At 42.2% G+C, this 17,504-nt stretch overlaps 4 protein-coding genes across 6 annotated transcripts; 2 read left to right on the plus strand and 2 right to left on the minus strand.

Annotated features, from left to right (window-relative positions):
- The first annotated feature begins 12 nt into the window (after positions 1-12).
- rad1 (RAD1 homolog (S. pombe)) lies at positions 13-2,214 on the plus strand. Its single transcript, XM_076171772.1, has 7 exons — positions 13-117; positions 292-493; positions 832-940; positions 1,037-1,194; positions 1,308-1,408; positions 1,498-1,596; positions 1,699-2,214. Exons 2-7 carry the CDS (start codon positions 299-301, stop codon positions 1,874-1,876), a joined length of 840 nt encoding a protein of 279 aa, XP_076027887.1. The 5' UTR covers positions 13-117; positions 292-298; the 3' UTR covers positions 1,877-2,214.
- A 28-nt stretch (positions 2,215-2,242) lies between these two features.
- On the minus strand, positions 2,243-5,198 carry bxdc2 (brix domain containing 2). Its single transcript, XM_076171771.1, has 10 exons — positions 5,016-5,198; positions 4,515-4,626; positions 4,377-4,420; positions 4,216-4,286; positions 4,061-4,110; positions 3,875-3,948; positions 3,612-3,662; positions 3,360-3,461; positions 2,928-3,056; positions 2,243-2,756 (listed from the first exon to the last, which is right to left on the minus strand). The coding sequence occupies exons 1-10, from the start codon at positions 5,163-5,165 to the stop codon at positions 2,508-2,510; spliced, it is 1,032 nt and encodes a 343-aa protein (XP_076027886.1). The 5' UTR covers positions 5,166-5,198; the 3' UTR covers positions 2,243-2,507.
- A 334-nt stretch (positions 5,199-5,532) lies between these two features.
- dnajc21 (DnaJ heat shock protein family (Hsp40) member C21) lies at positions 5,533-10,160 on the plus strand. Of its 2 annotated transcripts, XM_076171767.1 has the most exons (13): positions 5,552-5,625; positions 5,842-5,948; positions 6,151-6,244; positions 6,552-6,675; positions 6,793-6,924; positions 7,077-7,381; positions 7,468-7,634; positions 7,804-7,897; positions 8,068-8,247; positions 8,655-8,703; positions 8,808-8,950; positions 9,429-9,513; positions 9,797-10,160. In XM_076171767.1, exons 2-13 carry the CDS (start codon positions 5,849-5,851, stop codon positions 9,938-9,940), a joined length of 1,617 nt encoding a protein of 538 aa, XP_076027882.1. In that variant the 5' UTR covers positions 5,552-5,625; positions 5,842-5,848; the 3' UTR covers positions 9,941-10,160. The 2 variants fall into 2 exon arrangements, with proteins under 2 accessions (XP_076027881.1, XP_076027882.1); XM_076171766.1 differs by having other exon boundaries at positions 5,533-5,948.
- Positions 10,161-10,428: 268 nt separating this feature from the next.
- Positions 10,429-17,438, minus strand: agxt2 (alanine--glyoxylate aminotransferase 2). Of its 2 annotated transcripts, none has more exons than XM_076171768.1 (14): positions 17,240-17,438; positions 16,258-16,346; positions 15,886-16,076; positions 15,683-15,806; positions 15,491-15,585; positions 15,043-15,136; positions 14,837-14,930; positions 14,176-14,276; positions 13,897-13,989; positions 13,365-13,497; positions 12,396-12,484; positions 12,079-12,228; positions 11,121-11,219; positions 10,429-10,710 (listed from the first exon to the last, which is right to left on the minus strand). In XM_076171768.1, exons 1-14 carry the CDS (start codon positions 17,334-17,336, stop codon positions 10,612-10,614), a joined length of 1,548 nt encoding a protein of 515 aa, XP_076027883.1. In that variant the 5' UTR covers positions 17,337-17,438; the 3' UTR covers positions 10,429-10,611. The 2 variants fall into 2 exon arrangements, with proteins under 2 accessions (XP_076027883.1, XP_076027884.1); XM_076171769.1 differs by lacking the exon at positions 17,240-17,438 and adding an exon at positions 16,977-17,176.
- Positions 17,439-17,504: the final 66 nt, after the last annotated feature.

Raw genomic sequence — 17,504 nt, forward strand, 5'->3', positions numbered from 1 at the left:
GCGCAGTAGCCACTTCCGTAGTTTGGGCGGAAGCGGAAGAAGATGTAGTTGTGCCAAACCAGGCGCCTTTCTTCAAAACATTAACAACAAGCCTTGATTAAGTGAATTACAAGTGACGTAAGTGGCCGACGGTTATTATCAGTTGAGTGTAACCATTTTCACAAGCGTATCAACAAACGGCACGTTTCTGTCCAAAATAGCTTGTTTAGTCGCATATATTGCTTCTGTTTGAGTTCAGCACATTATTTGTTGTAGCTGACAACATATCTGTCTGTCTGTCTGTGATTTCAGGGCAGCGATGCCTCTATCCACCCAGTCTCAGGCTGATGACGAGCAGTACGTTCTCGTGGCAAGTTTGGATAATGCCCGAAATCTGTCCAATATTCTGAAAGCGATCACCTTTAAAGACCACGCCATCTTCACCGCCACCCCCAACGGACTCAAAGTCACAGTAGAGGACTCCAAATGCCTACAAGCGAACGCCTTCATCCAGGTGCGTTCAAGTCATGTTCCCTGCCACCAAATCGATATTAAGGGGGCTCTCATTATGCAGATGTTTGTTTTTGAACAAATAATATGTAATCTTACTTAGTTTATGTTGTTCAGTGGTGTTTTTTTTAATCAAATGAGCAGGTTCACTGTGTCTGTGGGGAGAACACTATCATACACTACATCCATAATCATTAAGTCATGTGTTTAGTGTTGAAAGATACAGGATTGTATTTACACGTGCATAAACTGCATTCACTCATTTTGTGAGCCAGAATCCATTTGTTGTTGTTGTGGTATTGAACAAAATGTGTGTGTGTGTCTCTCTCTCTCTCCTTCCAGGCTGACATCTTCCAGGAGTTCACCATCAAGGAGGACTTGGTGGGCTTCCAGGTCAATCTAACTGTTCTGCTGGACTGCCTCAACATCTTTGGAGGAAGCACAGGACCCGGTAAACCTGACTGGAAGTGATTCACAGCGTAAGCACAGTATCAGCGTAAGCCATAACTTGTCTCATTTCCTAACCGCTTTTGTATCTGTGTTGCAGGAGTGAGCACAGCCCTGCGTATGTGCTACATGGGGTACGGTCACCCTCTGACCCTGTTCCTGGAGGAGGGAGGGGTGGTGACTGTGTGTAAAATCAACACACAAGAACCAGAGGAGCCAATTGACTTTGAGTTCTGCAGCAACAACGTAACAAACAAGGTAGATTTCAAAGTATCTGTTTCATATTGGTACAGTGAAGCAGTCATGTTTGTTTCAACTTTGTAGTCTCAACACTTTTTAATATTTACACCCCCATGTGATTATTTTTGAAGGTGATCCTGCAGTCAGAGAGCCTGAAGGACGCCTTCTCTGAGCTGGATATGACCAGTGAGGTGCTACAGATCACCATGTCCCCCAACCAGCCGTACTTCAGGTGTGGGTTGTCACATTTGATTAACAGTTTGAGTGCATTTGAAGTATATGAAGTATATTTCAACAATTTGTATTTGTGCTGCTCTTCAGGTTGTCTACTTTTGGGAACTCTGGAAATGCCCATTATGATTATCCCAAAGACTCCGATATGATGGAACTGTTCCGCTGCACTAAGACACAAACCAACAGGTTAGTAACAGATGCTTTGTACCGCTTGAGTATTTTGATTACAACTATCTCTACCTTTGGATTGAAATAGCTCCATAATCTGTGCCCTGCTCATTGTTACAGGTACAAAATGTCTCTGTTGAAGCCGTCCACAAAGGCCCTGGCGTTGTCCTGCAAAGTGTCAGTGAGGACGGACAGCAGGGGCTTCCTGTCTCTGCAGTACCTGGTCAGGAACGACGATGGACAGATCTGCTTTGTGGAATATTTCTGTTGTCCTGATGAGGAGGTGGCGGAGGACTGAGGACAGCCAATAATGGCAGCTTGTTGGTATTATGTACATTTGTGTAGAGACCACTTTATACTGTGTTCAGTATGACTTTGATAGTAAATATGCTGTATATAGCAAAGCAATGCCCAGATTCTACATATTGTAAATCGTAGACATCGTCTAGTCTGAAAACCAGCTCTGTGGTTTTTATGAGTTATTTTATAAATGTTTAGTAAGCAGAGTATGGCGTTTGAATATAAAGACCATATTATGACTTGTTAATGTACATATTCTACTTTACATTCTTATGTAACGTCAGCCTGAAGCCTTTGACAGAAGTCAGAATAATAAACTTTCCTCCTGAAATAGTGTATGCTTTAAATATACATCATATTCTAGTGATGGCAAGATCATTTTATTTCCATGATATAGAAAACAAGCATTTTGCACAGATGGATTTTGCTTTTAATTAAAGATGAACAGTCTTTGTGAGTAACAGTGAAACAAACGACACTAACAACCAGGATACTCTAATGATGGCATATGGCAGGTAGAGTCTTTTGAAAAGCCAATAAAAGTGTTGAACTTCAGACCTAACTGCATTTTCTTAGCAATTTGCATTATAGTGGCAGTAAAATCATCTTCTGGGCCTCGGTCCGTCTGGTTACCTGTGTGTCTTCTGCATCCTTTGTCTTTTGAAAGCTTTGTGTTTGTTCTTCTTCACCGGTTTGGGCTCGGGCGCCTCCGTCTCGATGTGGACGAGCTTCTCCGGGGCCGGTGTGGCGAAGACGTCGGCCGTGACGTCTTTGGTCACGTCCTCCTTTGCGTCGCTTCTCTTCATTTTCTGCAGCTCCTTCAGCATCTGCTTCTCACGCACCTTCGCTGCCGATGACAGTCTGAGCTGCGCCCGATGCTGAATGTGAAGATAAAGGCCAATGTCAGCAGCTATGCACCTTTACTCTGAAATTCAACACTTCTTTGGAGGTTAATGTGCCAGGCACCTTAGACTATAGTTTAAATGAACCCACCAAGTTCTGATCTAAATTATTTATTGTCTGTAATGCATTGGCCAGCATGAACATACCACGTTAGGAGACTGGAAGTAGGGGTTTTCGTGGAGTGTAGGTCCGCCAAAGCTCCCCTGAAAGATCTTAATGAGGTTGAGAACGAAGCGAGGCCCGATTTCCACCAGAGCGGCATCCTCCTCCATGATCTGGGTGTGGCACAAGCCAAAGTCATGAGATTTTTAGTACTCACCTCATTTCAGCATTTTTAAAGAAAGCATATACCCAAATCCAAAGCTTTTCCATGACTACACACAAAACCCAATGCTACTTGTAACAACCTTATGTGTGGAGTGATTTGAGTAATGTTCCATCCCAAAGACGAGACATTTGATCTGCCCCATCATTTGACAAAACATTTCCGGGATGTAAAACGTTCAATTCCATAGATTTTCACTGTTAGTTCACTCTTTAAAGTCAAGAAAGCTCCGATTATCTCAGTGAATCGTTACCTGGTAGTTTCTAAACCATATCCTGTTGTCTGCAATGGTGAATGTGAAGACGTGGTCCACAAAAGGCTGACTCTTAGGGTGGTAGCGGGGAGTGGAAAAAGTCTAAAACAGGAAAAACAAAAGGTATTGTTAATAAAAAAAGGATTGCCAAAACACAGGAAGACTTTAACACCTGCATGCACTGTACAGTAAGACACAGTAACTATTAATGAGTGCCTCTTATGGCAAATATCTTGTATAGTGGAAACAGACCTGAGTGAACAGCTCCTTTAGTAAAGCGTAGTGGGGCTCCGCATCAAATTTCTGTAGGAGGAAAGTGTCGTGTCAAGCATCTATTCACATTGGTTTCATTGACAATAGAAGAAATATTCAGTTCTATCATATTCAAGAAACCAATGAAAGCAGCGGAGAACCTAACGACTGCCTTTATTATCCAGAAATAGATGAGATAAGAAAATAAATGTCTTCATGGCACACAGATGATCATTCCTTATATTCAGCACTGAGCTACTCACAGGATCAAAGCTCAGCAGCGGTCTGGATCCTTTCAGGCAGTTTCCTGTCATTTTGAGTTCAGCCAGTGTGTGGACTGTGAAGCAGAGAATACAACAATCACACAACATTCCCCTTATACTGACACATGCTAATGCTCTTCAGTCGTCCACACAGTTCTCTGATGTCCTAAGAGAGAAGTAACTCACTGTTCTGAACCAGAAACTTTGCAGAGGGTCCATGAGGGCTGTTGGAGACCCTGTAAGGTGAGAAATCCTGTTAACATACACGAGTGGTGTTTCCAGTAACATTAATCAAAAACACAACTTTATACTTAGCCAGGAACAAAGCTGAAAACACTCACCACATGTAGAGATCCTGCTTCTTTTTTGCCTCGAAAAAGAGGCATTTGTTGCAGTTTTTGATTTCACACACCTGGAAAACAAATGCAAACGCTTAATGTTGAAATTATACGGCCATGCCTGTGAGCAAAGAGCGTGTTCAAACCGTGGACAACAGGCCTACCTCATTCACAACAAACAGCTTGTCCTTTCTGTCCATCTTTGTATCTATTGGACGGAAAATGCTTGTTAGTTTATCAGCAACACAGCACCCACCTCTTTCTGAAACAATCTGGTTAAACTTAGTTTCCATGGGACTTGCCTGCTTTTGAATGAGGCATCATTGTCCTCAGATCCTGCATCAGATGCCTCGTTCTGAAGTTGATGCCCCTGGAGGAGAAAATGAGAACCCTCTCCTTGTTGGTCCATTTGCCCTGTTGAGGAGAGAGTGATGTGAATTCAAACTTATAGTCTTGATATTATCATTATTTCTCTACAAAGTATTTGCAATCCAAAAGCTTCTAGTAATGTCATGGCAGGAATTCATAAGTTCATCCCACATTTCCTAACAGATTTCATGTTTTCATCACAGAGTCTAACAACATGTGGCGATGGTAAAGGACCTTACTTTACTAAGTTTTGAACCTCAATTTACTGGCCAGACTCACATCAGACTGCACGTACAACAACTAATTTTAACACATAGGTATTAATCTTTCAAATTTCGACAACAGTATGAAACTTCCACCCAGGTGTATCGGTGAAGTTAGCTAACCGGCTAAGTTGGTGCCTTTGATCGCTCATACAATGTCCGCGTACTTACTTGTGAAACTGGCGCTGGAATGGTGACTTCGTGTATCTTCTGTTGTTCGTTTCCATTCGTCGTTTCATCGCCACCTTCTACGATTTTTACTTTCTTTTGCTTTTTATTACCAGGACCCTGTCCCCCACGTTTTCTCTTGAGCGTCGACATGTTTTTCACGTTGATACAACTCTCGCGAGGTTCTGTAACAGGTGACGCAGACGTAATCAGATGTCGCGAGATATGGCCACCTTCTTCTTCTTGTTTATTTGGCAAATCAGCTGTTTAGTGCATTGCCGCCACCTACAGGACTGGAGTATTACGCGTATGGTAGTTAAAAACAAGCAACAAACAAAACGTCTATTCTTTCAGCCGAAACAGTTTATTTCGTGATTATGTAGTGATATATAATAGTTGCTGGTTGCCCAAAGGGACCATCTAGTGACAAGTAATTATGTCTTGAATCCCTCAATGCTGTGGCTGCTTTAAAGAGGAGCTCTCGCGATATTACGATTGGATAAGGTTAAAAAAAAAAAAAAAAAAAAACTTGCGAGACTAAGCGGCACGCCTGACAACATGCGGATATTCACAATTGATACGCCCGAGCAGTGGTCAAAACAAGTCAGCTGAGGTTAAATGTTGTCGTCATAATAATTATAGACGTTATAGACAGTTGAATGTCTAAGACTTGAGTCTTGACGATGTTTTTATTACGATCACCGGAAACGCCAGGGTTTTCATTGATACACTGCCTGGTCACTAGTCAACAGTTAGCTACATGCTAAAGTTTGCATCGTCTGCGATTACGTGAGCAACATATTAATACATTTATAGTTTGTTTAAATAGAAGATTAATGATGAGGTGTCATTACGAAATCCTGGGTTTGAAACGAGACGCCGGAGACGACGACTTGAAGAAATGTTATCGCAAATTAGCATTGAAATGGCATCCAGGTGAGTACAGCAATGACCTAATGTACCGGTATGATGTCTTACATTCACCTCGATCCGTGCGAGCGACAATATAGAGTTATGATCAGGTATTATTAAAGAATATACAATTGAAAGATGAGTCAATGTGAAGGCTGGCTTACATGAACCATCAAACTAACAACTGTACTTAAAACCAGCTGTTGTTACTCTCTGAACATCCCAGATAAGAATTTGGACAGTGCTGAGGAGGCGGCAGAGCAGTTCAAGCTGATCCAGGCAGCTTATGATGTCCTGAGTGATCCCCAGGAGAGAGCTTGGTATGTTTACGTTCATCTCATCATTGCAGCAGGGCTACGATTAGTGATTCTGACTCATTGAGGGCAATGTCCTCCCCTGCCACCCAATGACGAACTCACACACACACACACACACACACACACACACACACACACACACACACACACACACACACACACACACACAGAATGCACCATTCTAAATGACCACTCAGTGTGCAGGTGATGGGAATTCAACCACAACCAGCAGGTGCCACTGATTGCACGTGTTCCAGTGTGAACTGTTGCCACTTTGTATGCAGACTGTGTGCATTTGTGTGTTTGGCAGGTATGACAACCACAGGGAGGCGCTGTTGAAAGGAGGTGTAAGTGGAGACTATGAAGACGACAGCGTCGATCTGCTCCAGTACTTCACTGTTACTTGCTACTCCGGCTTTGGAGATGATGACAAGGTTGTTGTTTGTGCTCTCAAATCATTTACTTTCTCGTTTGGGATCTGTGTTGATAAATCCCCGCTCATTGCTTCTTTTGTTGTCTTTGTTTTTGTTCTCTCACACCTATTTCCTTAGGGTTTTTATGTAGTGTACAGGAACGTCTTTGAGTCTATTGTGAAGGAGGAGATGGAGCACAGCAGGGTAGAAAATGATGAAGAGGAAGAAGAGTTTCCTCCCTTTGGAGACTCTGAGAGCGACTATGATACAGTAAGTTGGAGAACACAATGTTAAGGCACCTTTGCTGAGTTTGTTCCCCTATTGTATGACATTTTTTACAGTTTATTCACATCAATTAAGTCTGAAGGATCTGCAGCATCTGCATCATTAGCGTCTCTGTCTCTCTCCCACCTCCCTCGCAGGTCGTGCATGTGTTCTACGGCTACTGGCAGAGCTTCTGCACAAGGAAGAACTTTGCCTGGAAGGAGGAGTATGACACACGGCAGGCCTCCAACCGCTGGGAGAAGAGGGCCATGGAGAAGGATAACAAGAAGACCAGGGAGAAGTCCCGAAAGGAGCGCAACGAGCTGGTGCGCCAGTTGGTGGCTTTTGTGCGCAAGCGTGACCGGCGTGTGCAGGCCCACAGGAAGCTGGTCGAGGAACGGAACGCCGAAAAGGTCAAAAAGGTGGAGGAGCTGCGGCGTAAGCAGAAACTCAGCCAGGCCAAGTGAGTCGCGGATTGATTCTCATGAATGCACCTAACTTTAAAGTAAAATGCAAACATTAATCCCGGTGCTCACACGCTCATCCCAGACTGGCAGAGGACTACAAGGAGCAGAGCTGGGCGTCCATGTCGGCGCTGGAGAAGGAGCTGCAGCAGATAGAGGCCCAGTACGGTGAGGAGTTTGGAGACGCATCAGAGAGCGAAGAAGAAGAGCAGGATGTGGACACGCTGGACAAAGCCAATGAAGACGGAGGAGGTCAGTGAGAATGTGATCTGGTCCAACCTGTAAGTCAAAACATTGTTCTGCATCTGGGTATCATTTGACCTAATTAACTCAGATGGGATTAGATTCAATTGTGTTTGAAGAAGGAATTTATACACTTGTGTGCGTTTGTGTGTTATATTTTTCTCATGTGGCTTCACAGATGTGGAGCAGCCAGATGGAGAAGACTTGACAATCGACTACTATGATGATCTGTACTGCCCGGCCTGTGATAAATCCTTCAAATCAGATAAAGCGTAAGTGCCTTCACACACAATCATTCACACTCTTTACAGCTGTGTGTCGGTGAACGAAACGCATCAAAGTAAACACATGGATTCTTCTTTGTTGACTGTATCACACACACACACGCAAACAACATTCGTCTCTTCATTTATCGAGCGTATTTTGCGTTTACCATTTAAAGCATGAAGAACCACGAGAAATCTAAAAAGCACCGGGAGATGGTGGCGTTGCTACGGCAACAGCTGGAGGAAGAGGACGACTCGCTCGGTATGAACTCGAACAACAAGGAGGGAGGAGAAGAAAACGAGCAGGAAGAGGAGGAGGACGAAGAGGAGGAGGAGGAAGACAAGCCAAAGCAGAAGTAGGCGCCAGTTTATTTATTCAGCCAACATTAGAAGGAATGTTTTCATATGGAATGCAAGATTTGTATGATTTGATAAAATGGCTACAGAATGTTAAATACTAAAGAATTTCACGTCAACTATATTCCAGAAATCACTTCCTTTCATTTGATATTGATATTGCGCTTACGATTCTTGTGACCTGATGTTCTTTTATCTACCTTTGTTGAACACACTTATTGTAAGTCGCTTTGGATAAAAGCGTCTGCTAAATGACCGTAATGTAATGTAATGTAATGATATTGGAAACGACTCCAAACTTTTTCTGTTTGTACTTTGCTGTTAAAAAGTAGATGATGTGTGTGAACATGATGTGAAAGTGACACCTGCCCACACACTCGTCACTGTGATATCCTCTCCCACACAGACTCTCCAAAAAGCAGAAAAGGAAAAGGAAACAGCAGAAAGTAGTAAAGGTGACTCATCATTTCTTTGTGTTTGGCTCTGAAACGCCGCACGACTCTTCTGTCCCTCCTCATATTTGTTCTCACACTTCATCTTTTATCTTCTTCTAAAACAGAGTCCTGCTGCTGCTGCTGTGGAGGAGGAGAAGGAGGAGGAGAAGCCCACGCCGACCACCTCCGACAATGCTGCACCCGAGCTGCCGGCCGAGCCGGCCGAGCCCGAGAAGCAGGACGATCTCCCTCCCACAGAACCCAAGAGGTTGGATGTCTTTCCTGATGTTACGCCACCACGTAAACCTTATTAGACCAGAATGCAGTGCAGCCACAAAGCCGTTGGTGGCCAAGTCAAAGTATTGGCTGTGTGATGCTCCTGGGCAGTCGGCGTCTCACTTTGGCAGCAGAAATGTGCACACGGTGGTTCTGGAAAATACTAGATGGGTTTCTTTAAATGAATTAGTGATTAGTTCCAGCTATGAAGGGATATTATGGTCTGTGGTTTGATGGAGTCGTATAACAACCTTCCCCACCGATGAAAAAGGTTCTAAATAAATAGCTATTGTAGGTTAGATACAAATGTTCATTATTTGGCACGTTTCTAATATCAAATATCATAGCTTATCTGATATTTCAGCAATACTTCCTCCCAGAGACGGTGTGCATTCAGTGTGAGCAGGGCGCTGATACATTATCTTTGATTTAGGAAGTATTAGTGTCTTACATGCTGTTTGTTACTGCAGCTCTGCCAAGACCAAGACAAAGAAGGGAAAAGGAAAAGACAACAAGAAGACCGCCAAGCCACAGGCGGGAGAGCAAATCCCTGAGGTGTGTGTGTGTGTGTATAATGTATAATGTATAATGGAATGTAACATAAACATTTGTTATTTGTACAAGATGCAGATATACACAGGTGCGTGAGTCGTGGACCCGAGGTTATGTTCTAGTAATCATTACATCACCCTACCTCATGGAAAAACAATCCTTTCCAAAACACACTTAAACTGTTGTCTCTCGTTGTCCCCGAGTTCCACACGTTTAAGGTACTTTAAGGTGAACAAGCGTACATTCCTCTAATTAGATGCCGTGTACATATTTCTGTGTCCATCAGGAAGTGAGTCTCCGTTGTGTGACCTGCAACAACGAGTTCCCCACAAGGAACAAATTGTTTGACCACCTGAAAACCAGCGGCCACGCCATCGTCGTCTCCTCCGGCGCCGCTCGCAGCAACGTAGGCAAGAGCAAGAAGAACTGAACGCAACGTTTGAACAGAAGAGAGCAGAAGTGATCGAGAGGAGTGTTCTTTTTGTAATGGACTGCAGGGGAAGGATGGATATGATGATACACGTCCTGTCACATCCTTTGCTCGCTCAGGAGCTCAGGAACTCAACTCAGTTTGGAATTCCAGCAGCCAGCCACGTTGTAGTTGATGCTGTGTGCTATTTAAATTTGTATAAATAAATTGCGTGGATGCATTTGCTTGTTTTGTGCTCCTTTTTAAAGAGAGACACACAAATGGAACATCATTCACCCGCTTTATTGCTTTTACGCAAGGTGTTTAATCCAGGTCATTACTTCAATGACCTGCAGGGGGCAGTGTAGTGTAGAGGCACAAATGGTCCTTACGTTGAGTTTTATTGTCAGTTATAATAATGTGTATTCACAAATTACAACGTTCAGCCGAACATCTAATCAGAAAATTGTACTAAATCAGTTAATTTAATAAAAGCAAGATTTTTCTCAAATCGGTAAATAATCTATATCACACTGCATACTACAGACAAGCGGTGAATCTGCGTGTCAGTTAAAATACAAAGACAATAAGTAAATAGATCTTCTGCACAAAAAAGTAAGATTATTAATAGAGTTTCAAAATTTCAGCTAGGGATTTGCACCGAGTTCAGTTAATGCGAGGAGTCAATGTCTTTATCTTTCCATGTAGTTTTGAATAGACCGGTCAAACACATCCAGGAAGAAATCTGCATCCTCTGTGGTGATGCACATGGGGGGTTGGATGCGGAAAGCCTTAGAGAGAGAGAGAGAGAAAGGAAAAGTTATCCAGTATATGCAGTTGCGTGCCTGATTCTGAGTCCCACACTCAAGCCAGAAGAGCTGTCTGGAATAACAACAGGCGAACATGTACAGTATATTACATTTGTCAAGACTGTAGAGCCAATAAAGTAAATCGAATCCTCCATTAGAACTAACGTAACGCCTCCTACTGATGGAATCTGATGGAATGGAATGTATGAGGGGTTTAATATTATAACAGACAACCGAAATTACATCTTTTCATAGCGATGTCATTATAGCGGCAATTGTGACATCATTCATAATGTCATCATGGGGGTGCTACGGTGGTTCCCCTCAATGTGACTGAAGTAATGTGACTAATCTGACAGAGGAGCAAGCTAAATATAGGGGACTGCTGTTACCTGTCCATACAGCCCTCCTTTCCCTAACAGCACTCCCATGTCCTTGATGTCCTCAAAGATCTCACTCATTGCCTCAGGGGGCAGGGGAGTGTTGCTGGCCTGTGGATGGTAAAGGTAGAGGACAAAAGGTTGAGTGATCAGCATTCAAACAATGTGCAATGCCAAGTTTTGTTTTGTCAATTATTGGACTTGAACATCTAACTTTTGGGTTACTTAATAGCCTACGATGACACCAGCTCTCCACACACCTAAGGGCACATGAGGACAGATGTGTGATCAAAATCATTCATCCGTGCGTGTTGTGTGACCTTTTGTGAGAATCCAAACAAGACAAAACTTGCTTAATCATATACAGTACGGGTTTGTTGTTCTTTGTTGATTCCACAGTTCAGTGGAGAAATTTGACCTCTGCATAGTAAATATGTATCCAAAACCAAACTGCACCTATTGATTGTCCATGGAGAAAGAAATATGCCCCATTCTTCAAAAACAAATGATATAAGAAATAATAATGATAAGAAGAAGAAGAAGAAGAAGAAGAAGAAGAAGAAGAAGAAGAAGAAGAAGAAGAATCATTATCTGATCATAATATCTGATTGTTAATAATCTTTCTTTGTGAAAAAAACAACAAGGGACACGGTCAATGGATAATCATCACCCATTCAAGCCAAATGTTGTTGCGTTGTCTTTGTTATGCTGTCCACCTCACACACACTGTATAATATAGGAGGAGTTCCTTCTCGTCAACCAATATCAAACAGCAAAGACTAACCGCCAAAACATCAGCGTAACATTTCCGCAATCACAGATGGCCACTTCTGCTTCAGCTAATGTTTAACAGGGGCACTCTTGAACCATGACCTAAGACCACACACACACCGCCAACCAACCATACACACACATACACACACACGTGGAATAAACATGTGCGGAGAGTGCCACCTCCCAAAATCGTTACCTTGTCTTTCACCATCTCCACACCGATCATGAGTCCTTTTCCACGAACGTCGCCGATAATTTCGTACTTGTCTCTGCGTTTCGCCAGTTCTTCAATTAAGTAGGTGCCCACAGTGTGACTGTTCTGCTGCAAGCCGTCCTCTTTGATGGTCTAACAACCAAAGATCAAAACAGTTTCAGTAATTTGTTATTGTTCTTGCGTGTGATTATGAAGCTATGATATTATCATTGCGGTACATGATTTATATATTCATGTACAGCAATGGAATTTACTTGTGGTGATTAATAGAAGTGCAATTGGAACAGAGAAAGTCTTACATCGAGCACCGATGATGCGACAGTACAAGCCAGAGCGTTTCCTCCAAAGGTGTTGAAGTGAAATGCCTTGGTAAAGGATGCAGCAATTTCTAGGGAATAATCAAATGCATGTGTCTACACCTCCTCTCTCTGCAGCCCAATACACAAACACAGACACAGTGAGTCACATAGAATCCATCATTTCAGTCGCCCACGTGCATTCAATTGCAAAGATAAATCTCTGTCAATTATTCTAAGTGAACGCATGGGGTAGTAATTGAGGGTTTGATCGTGTGATTAGCAAAAGGGTCACAGGGTCAACACAAGAGACAACACTGTGGATGTTTTTTACAGCCCTGGTGTGGACTTTTCTCTCTCATTCCGTCTGCAATGTAAGTGACAGATGCCGCACCTCCAGGCTACAGGACAGTCTTTAACCCCGGACTGTAATCCTACATAACAACGTCGCGGTAATACCTTTGGCAAAACAATGAGACGGCTATAAACTAAGCTGACTGGACTGTGAACTGGACATTTTCATTATGGCACTTGTGTTTAGTGAACATATTTATTGTTCATATCCGCAAGCCATCAGTTCATCTTGTCCATAGCTCTGATTATAGCTTTGCCAATAGATTTGTGATCTTGTTGTTTACACTTTTGCTTAGTGTTGTTTATTCACTTACACTGTCCTCATGGGATCATAACATCTATCTTTCTAAATTCATATATCTATCAATTAATCAATCAATCAATCTATCTAAATGTATCCTATCTAGATAACAATGAGTCTGAGCAAACACAATAAACAGGTCTTTGAACCCTGACGGTATAACTCAAAGGATTCCGCCCACAGAAGAAAAGTGACATACCCTTTTATCTTCTCTCTGAGAATATTGATTCATGGACATACTGTATTAGCATTTTCCCCCAGAATCAATAAAGTACTTATTATACCTTATTAGATCATTTTACAGTGCTTTTACCCACCTGGTGTTGTAACAACTGCTGCCATGGGGAATCCATTACCAATGCCCTTTGCCATCGTAACCAAGTCTGGAATGACATTGTGACCCTGAAAACCCCAGAAGTGACTTCCTGTCCGTCCAAATCCAGTTTGAACCTGTCAGGTACAAAAACAGAACCCACCAGGGCGTCTCAATCAAGTCACATTTTTTGCAAAGCATCCCAGCTTTATGTCATGTGCCCATATTGGCTTTGACCCTTTGACTCTTATCATAAAAGATAAGTGCACAACCATAGGAAGCATCTTTAAATGCTGTTTATGCTTTCCTCTTAAGCAATGCATAGCAGCTATCTCGAGACGGGGATGCTCGGATATTCAGAATTTCCTATCAGCTAAGATAAGAGATGACCGTGCCGGCAAGCTGCCGTACCGGCATCAAAACCCTATTATCCATTTCTAGAATCATGCATGTAGAGTTAGACAGAACTCCTATATCTACATGTTGGCATGTTTGTACGATACAATATAAATGTTATAACGCAGCTAACATCTAACCTCATCAGCAATGCAGACTCCTCCTCTCTCTCTCACAAGCTTGTAGGCTTCCTTGAGGTAGTTCTTAGGATACTGCACTGCTCCGCCCATACCCTGTTTAAAGCAAACACATTTAATTTCACAGGTGTCAAACAGGCATGTTCTGTATGTGTACTGAGAGCTAATATTTATTGTTAAATATTGACATATTAATACTTACAGGCATTTCCTTGTAAATGACCTTAGGAACTAAAAGCACAAACATTTCTGACTTCACAATCCGATGATGGGACGTAATACCTGAATAGGCTCGCCAAAGAAACCGGCAATTTGACTTGGGACAGTGGTAGAAAACGTCTCTTTGAGTTGTCCAATGTATTGATCATTTGCCATGCATTGGCCTGAGGAATAAAATGAAATAAAGAAAAGGTCCTGTTGGTATCAAATTAATTCTGAATGCAAATCTTTATGGAACTAGACATATATTTGCAAGCCATAAAATCACTTAAGATAAAACATGTATGCAGTATTTGATGGTCATGACTCTGAAAATACTAGAAAGCTGAAAATGTAACAGTTAAATTATCAATAGCTGACTTATACTTTTGTTTTGGCAGATCTTATTGACTAGAACTGACATAAAACAACAAGACGTCTCCTTTAAGCTGGTTACTGAGAATTGGATAGATACACTAATAAAATGTAAACAGAAACATTCAGAAAAACTCATACTTGCACTATATAAAGGAATGGTGTCTTGTGGACGTTGTGATCCATGAAGATCACTTATGCATTTAAAACAAACTGACTGTGGCAAAAGGGGACTGTAATACTTTAACCCAAAGATTTTGAGAGCACGAGATAACGCGCGCGTGCGTGTGTGTGTGTGTGTGTGTGTGTGTGTGTGTGTGTGTGTGTGTGTGTGTGTGTGTGTGTTGAGTACATGTCTGAGTTTGTGTACCTTGAGCACAGCCACATTCTCTGGTGGTCTGTACAGGAGAGTCCCTGCAGTGGCTTCCTCCCCATGGTCCTCTGAACACATCCGGACACATGGTCTGTTTATTGAATACAGATATAATCACATTTAAAGCAACTGTCACTCATCATAACTTTACATTATATTGGATAACGACCTTCACAAAATATAATATGTTTATTTATACGCACACTTGCACAACCCAAACCATTGGCAATGGGATATTTGTATGATGAGTTGTTGGTAAGTCCCATAGTCTGTGTAGTGCCACCATGATATGACCCTCTGCAAGAGACACATCAATCAATTACTTTTTGGGATATGTAGAGCAGAAGAGATAGAATGTCAATGATTGAATACATTGAGATTATGAAATAACAGAGAACATTTTTTCCACCCTGGAAAAATCATAAGAGGATCATCTCATACTGGTTCTAGCCAGACTCAAATGATAAGATAATGTTCACACAACATACATTTGGGATGAATAGGATGATAAGGTTGCAGTACATATTACAATTAAAGCTAAGAGACATACAAACAAGTTAATACTGACGTTGATTTATTAACTTAACTGAATTGTCATATTACCAGGCGGCACGTAATGTTATTTTTTAAATAAAAAATAAAGAGCAGTACCTGAAAGTGAGGATGTCAAAGTTGCCTGTGTGGAGCCGGGCCATCAGCATAGCCAGGTCATTGGCCTCTGAGCCACTGTTGGTCAGGTATATCACCTGGACAAAGACACAACAAACCAGCAGACATAAATTCGCTGTGCAGCCATTCACATTTGATGCAGTTTGCAAGTGAAATCATGCACTGCTGAGGTACCTTAAGAGGATCCGGGAGGTAGGAAGCTAGTTTTTCACTGTACTCGTGAAGAGGATGGTTTGGGTAGATGTTTGTAGTATGCCCCAATCTCCTCAATTGCTTCTCTGCAGCTGCTGTCACCTTTCTGCAGCCATAGACAACAGGATAATGATATCAATGGCTATTATTGTTTTAAATTATAGATAGATATTTTAGGACCTTACGGGTTGCAGTGGCCCACGCTGACAGTTGCCACGCCAGCAAACAGGTCCAGGTATCGTTTCCCATCCACGTCCCACAGCCACTGCATGTGGCCTTGGTGCATGAACACTGGGTTCTTATAGTAGGTGATCTTCATGGTCATGGGATTGCAGTTCTTCTTGCGGATCTCCATAATCCGTTCTTTGGACATACCCTGGATTGAGACAAAAGGATACAGAACATGAGTAAGAAGAGGACCAGAGTCTCTTTTTGTCACTTAAGGACCCAGCTTCTGGATAAGAGGTGTGGAGGTGCTTGATCTTATACAGAATTTTTCAGGGCTAGAGTTTGACAAATTACTGAGGCTTTTGCAGCATTCAGGGTCTTGATCTTACCTTGTACTCCTCTGGTTTGAAATCGCACGGCGGCATCTTTGCAACATCTGTAGAAGGGTATTTCAAGGCTGATTTTTGACATAATGCACCTATGATATGGTAGAAATGGAAATGGAGACATTAGTGACAAAAATAACAACATCTTAACAACAATCAAAAACACCTCTATCCCCCATGTGTCAGCGTTAGGCTGTGACTTTGACCTTTGACCAATATGAAAAACAACCGTAGCAGAGGTTATGATACAAACTGTAATCTGTTTAGTTTCTTACTTTGCTTTAACTACAAGTGTAAAGCAGTTAGTGCTTGATTGTCTGCTTTGTGTAACTTGCGTTCCTCATTCTTGTTTTTCTTCTTTACATAGGCCATCTCCTGATTAACCCATGTGTTTTTCCTCCTGTATTTGTCTTTGGGACTTTCAGATAGCCTGGAGTGCCAGGTTTTTGCATGCCTGCTATTTTAGCTGTTCTACTCTCCAGCGAAAATAGCAGGCATGGTTTGATTGCCATTCATTTGAGTCAGTTACTGCATCTCAAAAATGGACCTGGGGGCCCATAGAACTCTGTGTCACAAAATGTCATTTGGTCATGCTGTCCTCTCAGTCACACCAGTCGGCATCACCAGATTCCTGATAAGCAGTCTCTTACAGTGTAACTCACCTTAATCCTTATTAGAGTATTCCTTTTTTTTCTTTTTTTGAGGTTATTGTAAATACATACCTGCAAATTGAGGTGAATGAATCTACTCCTCCCAGCTTGGTCCCAGCAGAGGTGAAAAACTGAAGATACCCTTAGTATATATTGACTTATATTCTAAACCATACTAAACCTGTACTGTCTGTTTCTCCGTTTATGTACAAAATAGAATTAACCAACACTTTTCAGACACTCTTAACACTCCACACCAAGCGATCCCTGTACAGCATGTGGAAATAACAAGAGGCCCCCTAGATCACATATTGTTCATTACCATGGTAACTCACCACTTAGAAGGTGGAATTTGGCCAAACGGTTCAAACTGCAGGACTGCCCCGTGTGACCGGCACAGGGCCCACTTAGACGTGATGCAACCTTAAACATGCTCAGTAGATAAAGCACATCCACACCTGCTGGGAACTTTCACCACCTAGTAATCCCCAAACAAGTTTTTAAACAAGCAGAGGTATTTCTAACAACTTAGTGGGATGGGGCCAACAGAGTGTGACGCTATCCTAGACCTAGACCACATCCTCTTATACGTCACAGTAA

Source organism: Genypterus blacodes, unplaced genomic scaffold (genome assembly GCF_046128005.1).
Source record: "Genypterus blacodes isolate CSIRO-AG114 ecotype Tasmania unplaced genomic scaffold, CSIRO-AGI_Gbla_v1 ptg000270l_1, whole genome shotgun sequence".
Classification (NCBI taxonomy): domain Eukaryota; kingdom Metazoa; phylum Chordata; class Actinopteri; order Ophidiiformes; family Ophidiidae; genus Genypterus; species Genypterus blacodes.

Excerpts from the sequence above, each read along its gene's own strand:
- rad1 (XM_076171772.1), top strand. The coding sequence starts at position 299 with ATGCCTCTATCCACCCAGTCTCAGGCTGATGACGAGCAGTACGTTCTC. Across the intron at positions 941-1,036 it reads TGGAGGAAGCACAGGACCCG|GAGTGAGCACAGCCCTGCGT; the intron begins GTAAACCTGACT and ends TCTGTGTTGCAG. Across the intron at positions 1,195-1,307 it reads GCAACAACGTAACAAACAAG|GTGATCCTGCAGTCAGAGAG; the intron begins GTAGATTTCAAA and ends TTATTTTTGAAG.
- bxdc2 (XM_076171771.1), bottom strand. The coding sequence starts at position 5,165 with ATGTCGACGCTCAAGAGAAAACGTGGGGGACAGGGTCCTGGTAATAAA. Across the intron at positions 3,663-3,874 it reads CGCTGCTGAGCTTTGATCCT|AAATTTGATGCGGAGCCCCA; the intron begins GTGAGTAGCTCA and ends TTCCTCCTACAG. Across the intron at positions 3,462-3,611 it reads TAAAGGAGCTGTTCACTCAG|ACTTTTTCCACTCCCCGCTA; the intron begins GTCTGTTTCCAC and ends TTCCTGTTTTAG.
- dnajc21 (XM_076171766.1), top strand. The coding sequence starts at position 5,849 with ATGATGAGGTGTCATTACGAAATCCTGGGTTTGAAACGAGACGCCGGA. Across the intron at positions 6,676-6,792 it reads GCTTTGGAGATGATGACAAG|GGTTTTTATGTAGTGTACAG; the intron begins GTTGTTGTTTGT and ends CTATTTCCTTAG. Across the intron at positions 7,635-7,803 it reads AGCCAATGAAGACGGAGGAG|ATGTGGAGCAGCCAGATGGA; the intron begins GTCAGTGAGAAT and ends GTGGCTTCACAG.
- agxt2 (XM_076171768.1), bottom strand. The coding sequence starts at position 17,336 with ATGTTTAAGGTTGCATCACGTCTAAGTGGGCCCTGTGCCGGTCACACG. Across the intron at positions 16,347-17,239 it reads CAAATTCCACCTTCTAAGTG|GTGCATTATGTCAAAAATCA; the intron begins GTGAGTTACCAT and ends ACCATATCATAG. Across the intron at positions 11,220-12,078 it reads TGGAGATGGTGAAAGACAAG|GCCAGCAACACTCCCCTGCC; the intron begins GTAACGATTTTG and ends TACCATCCACAG.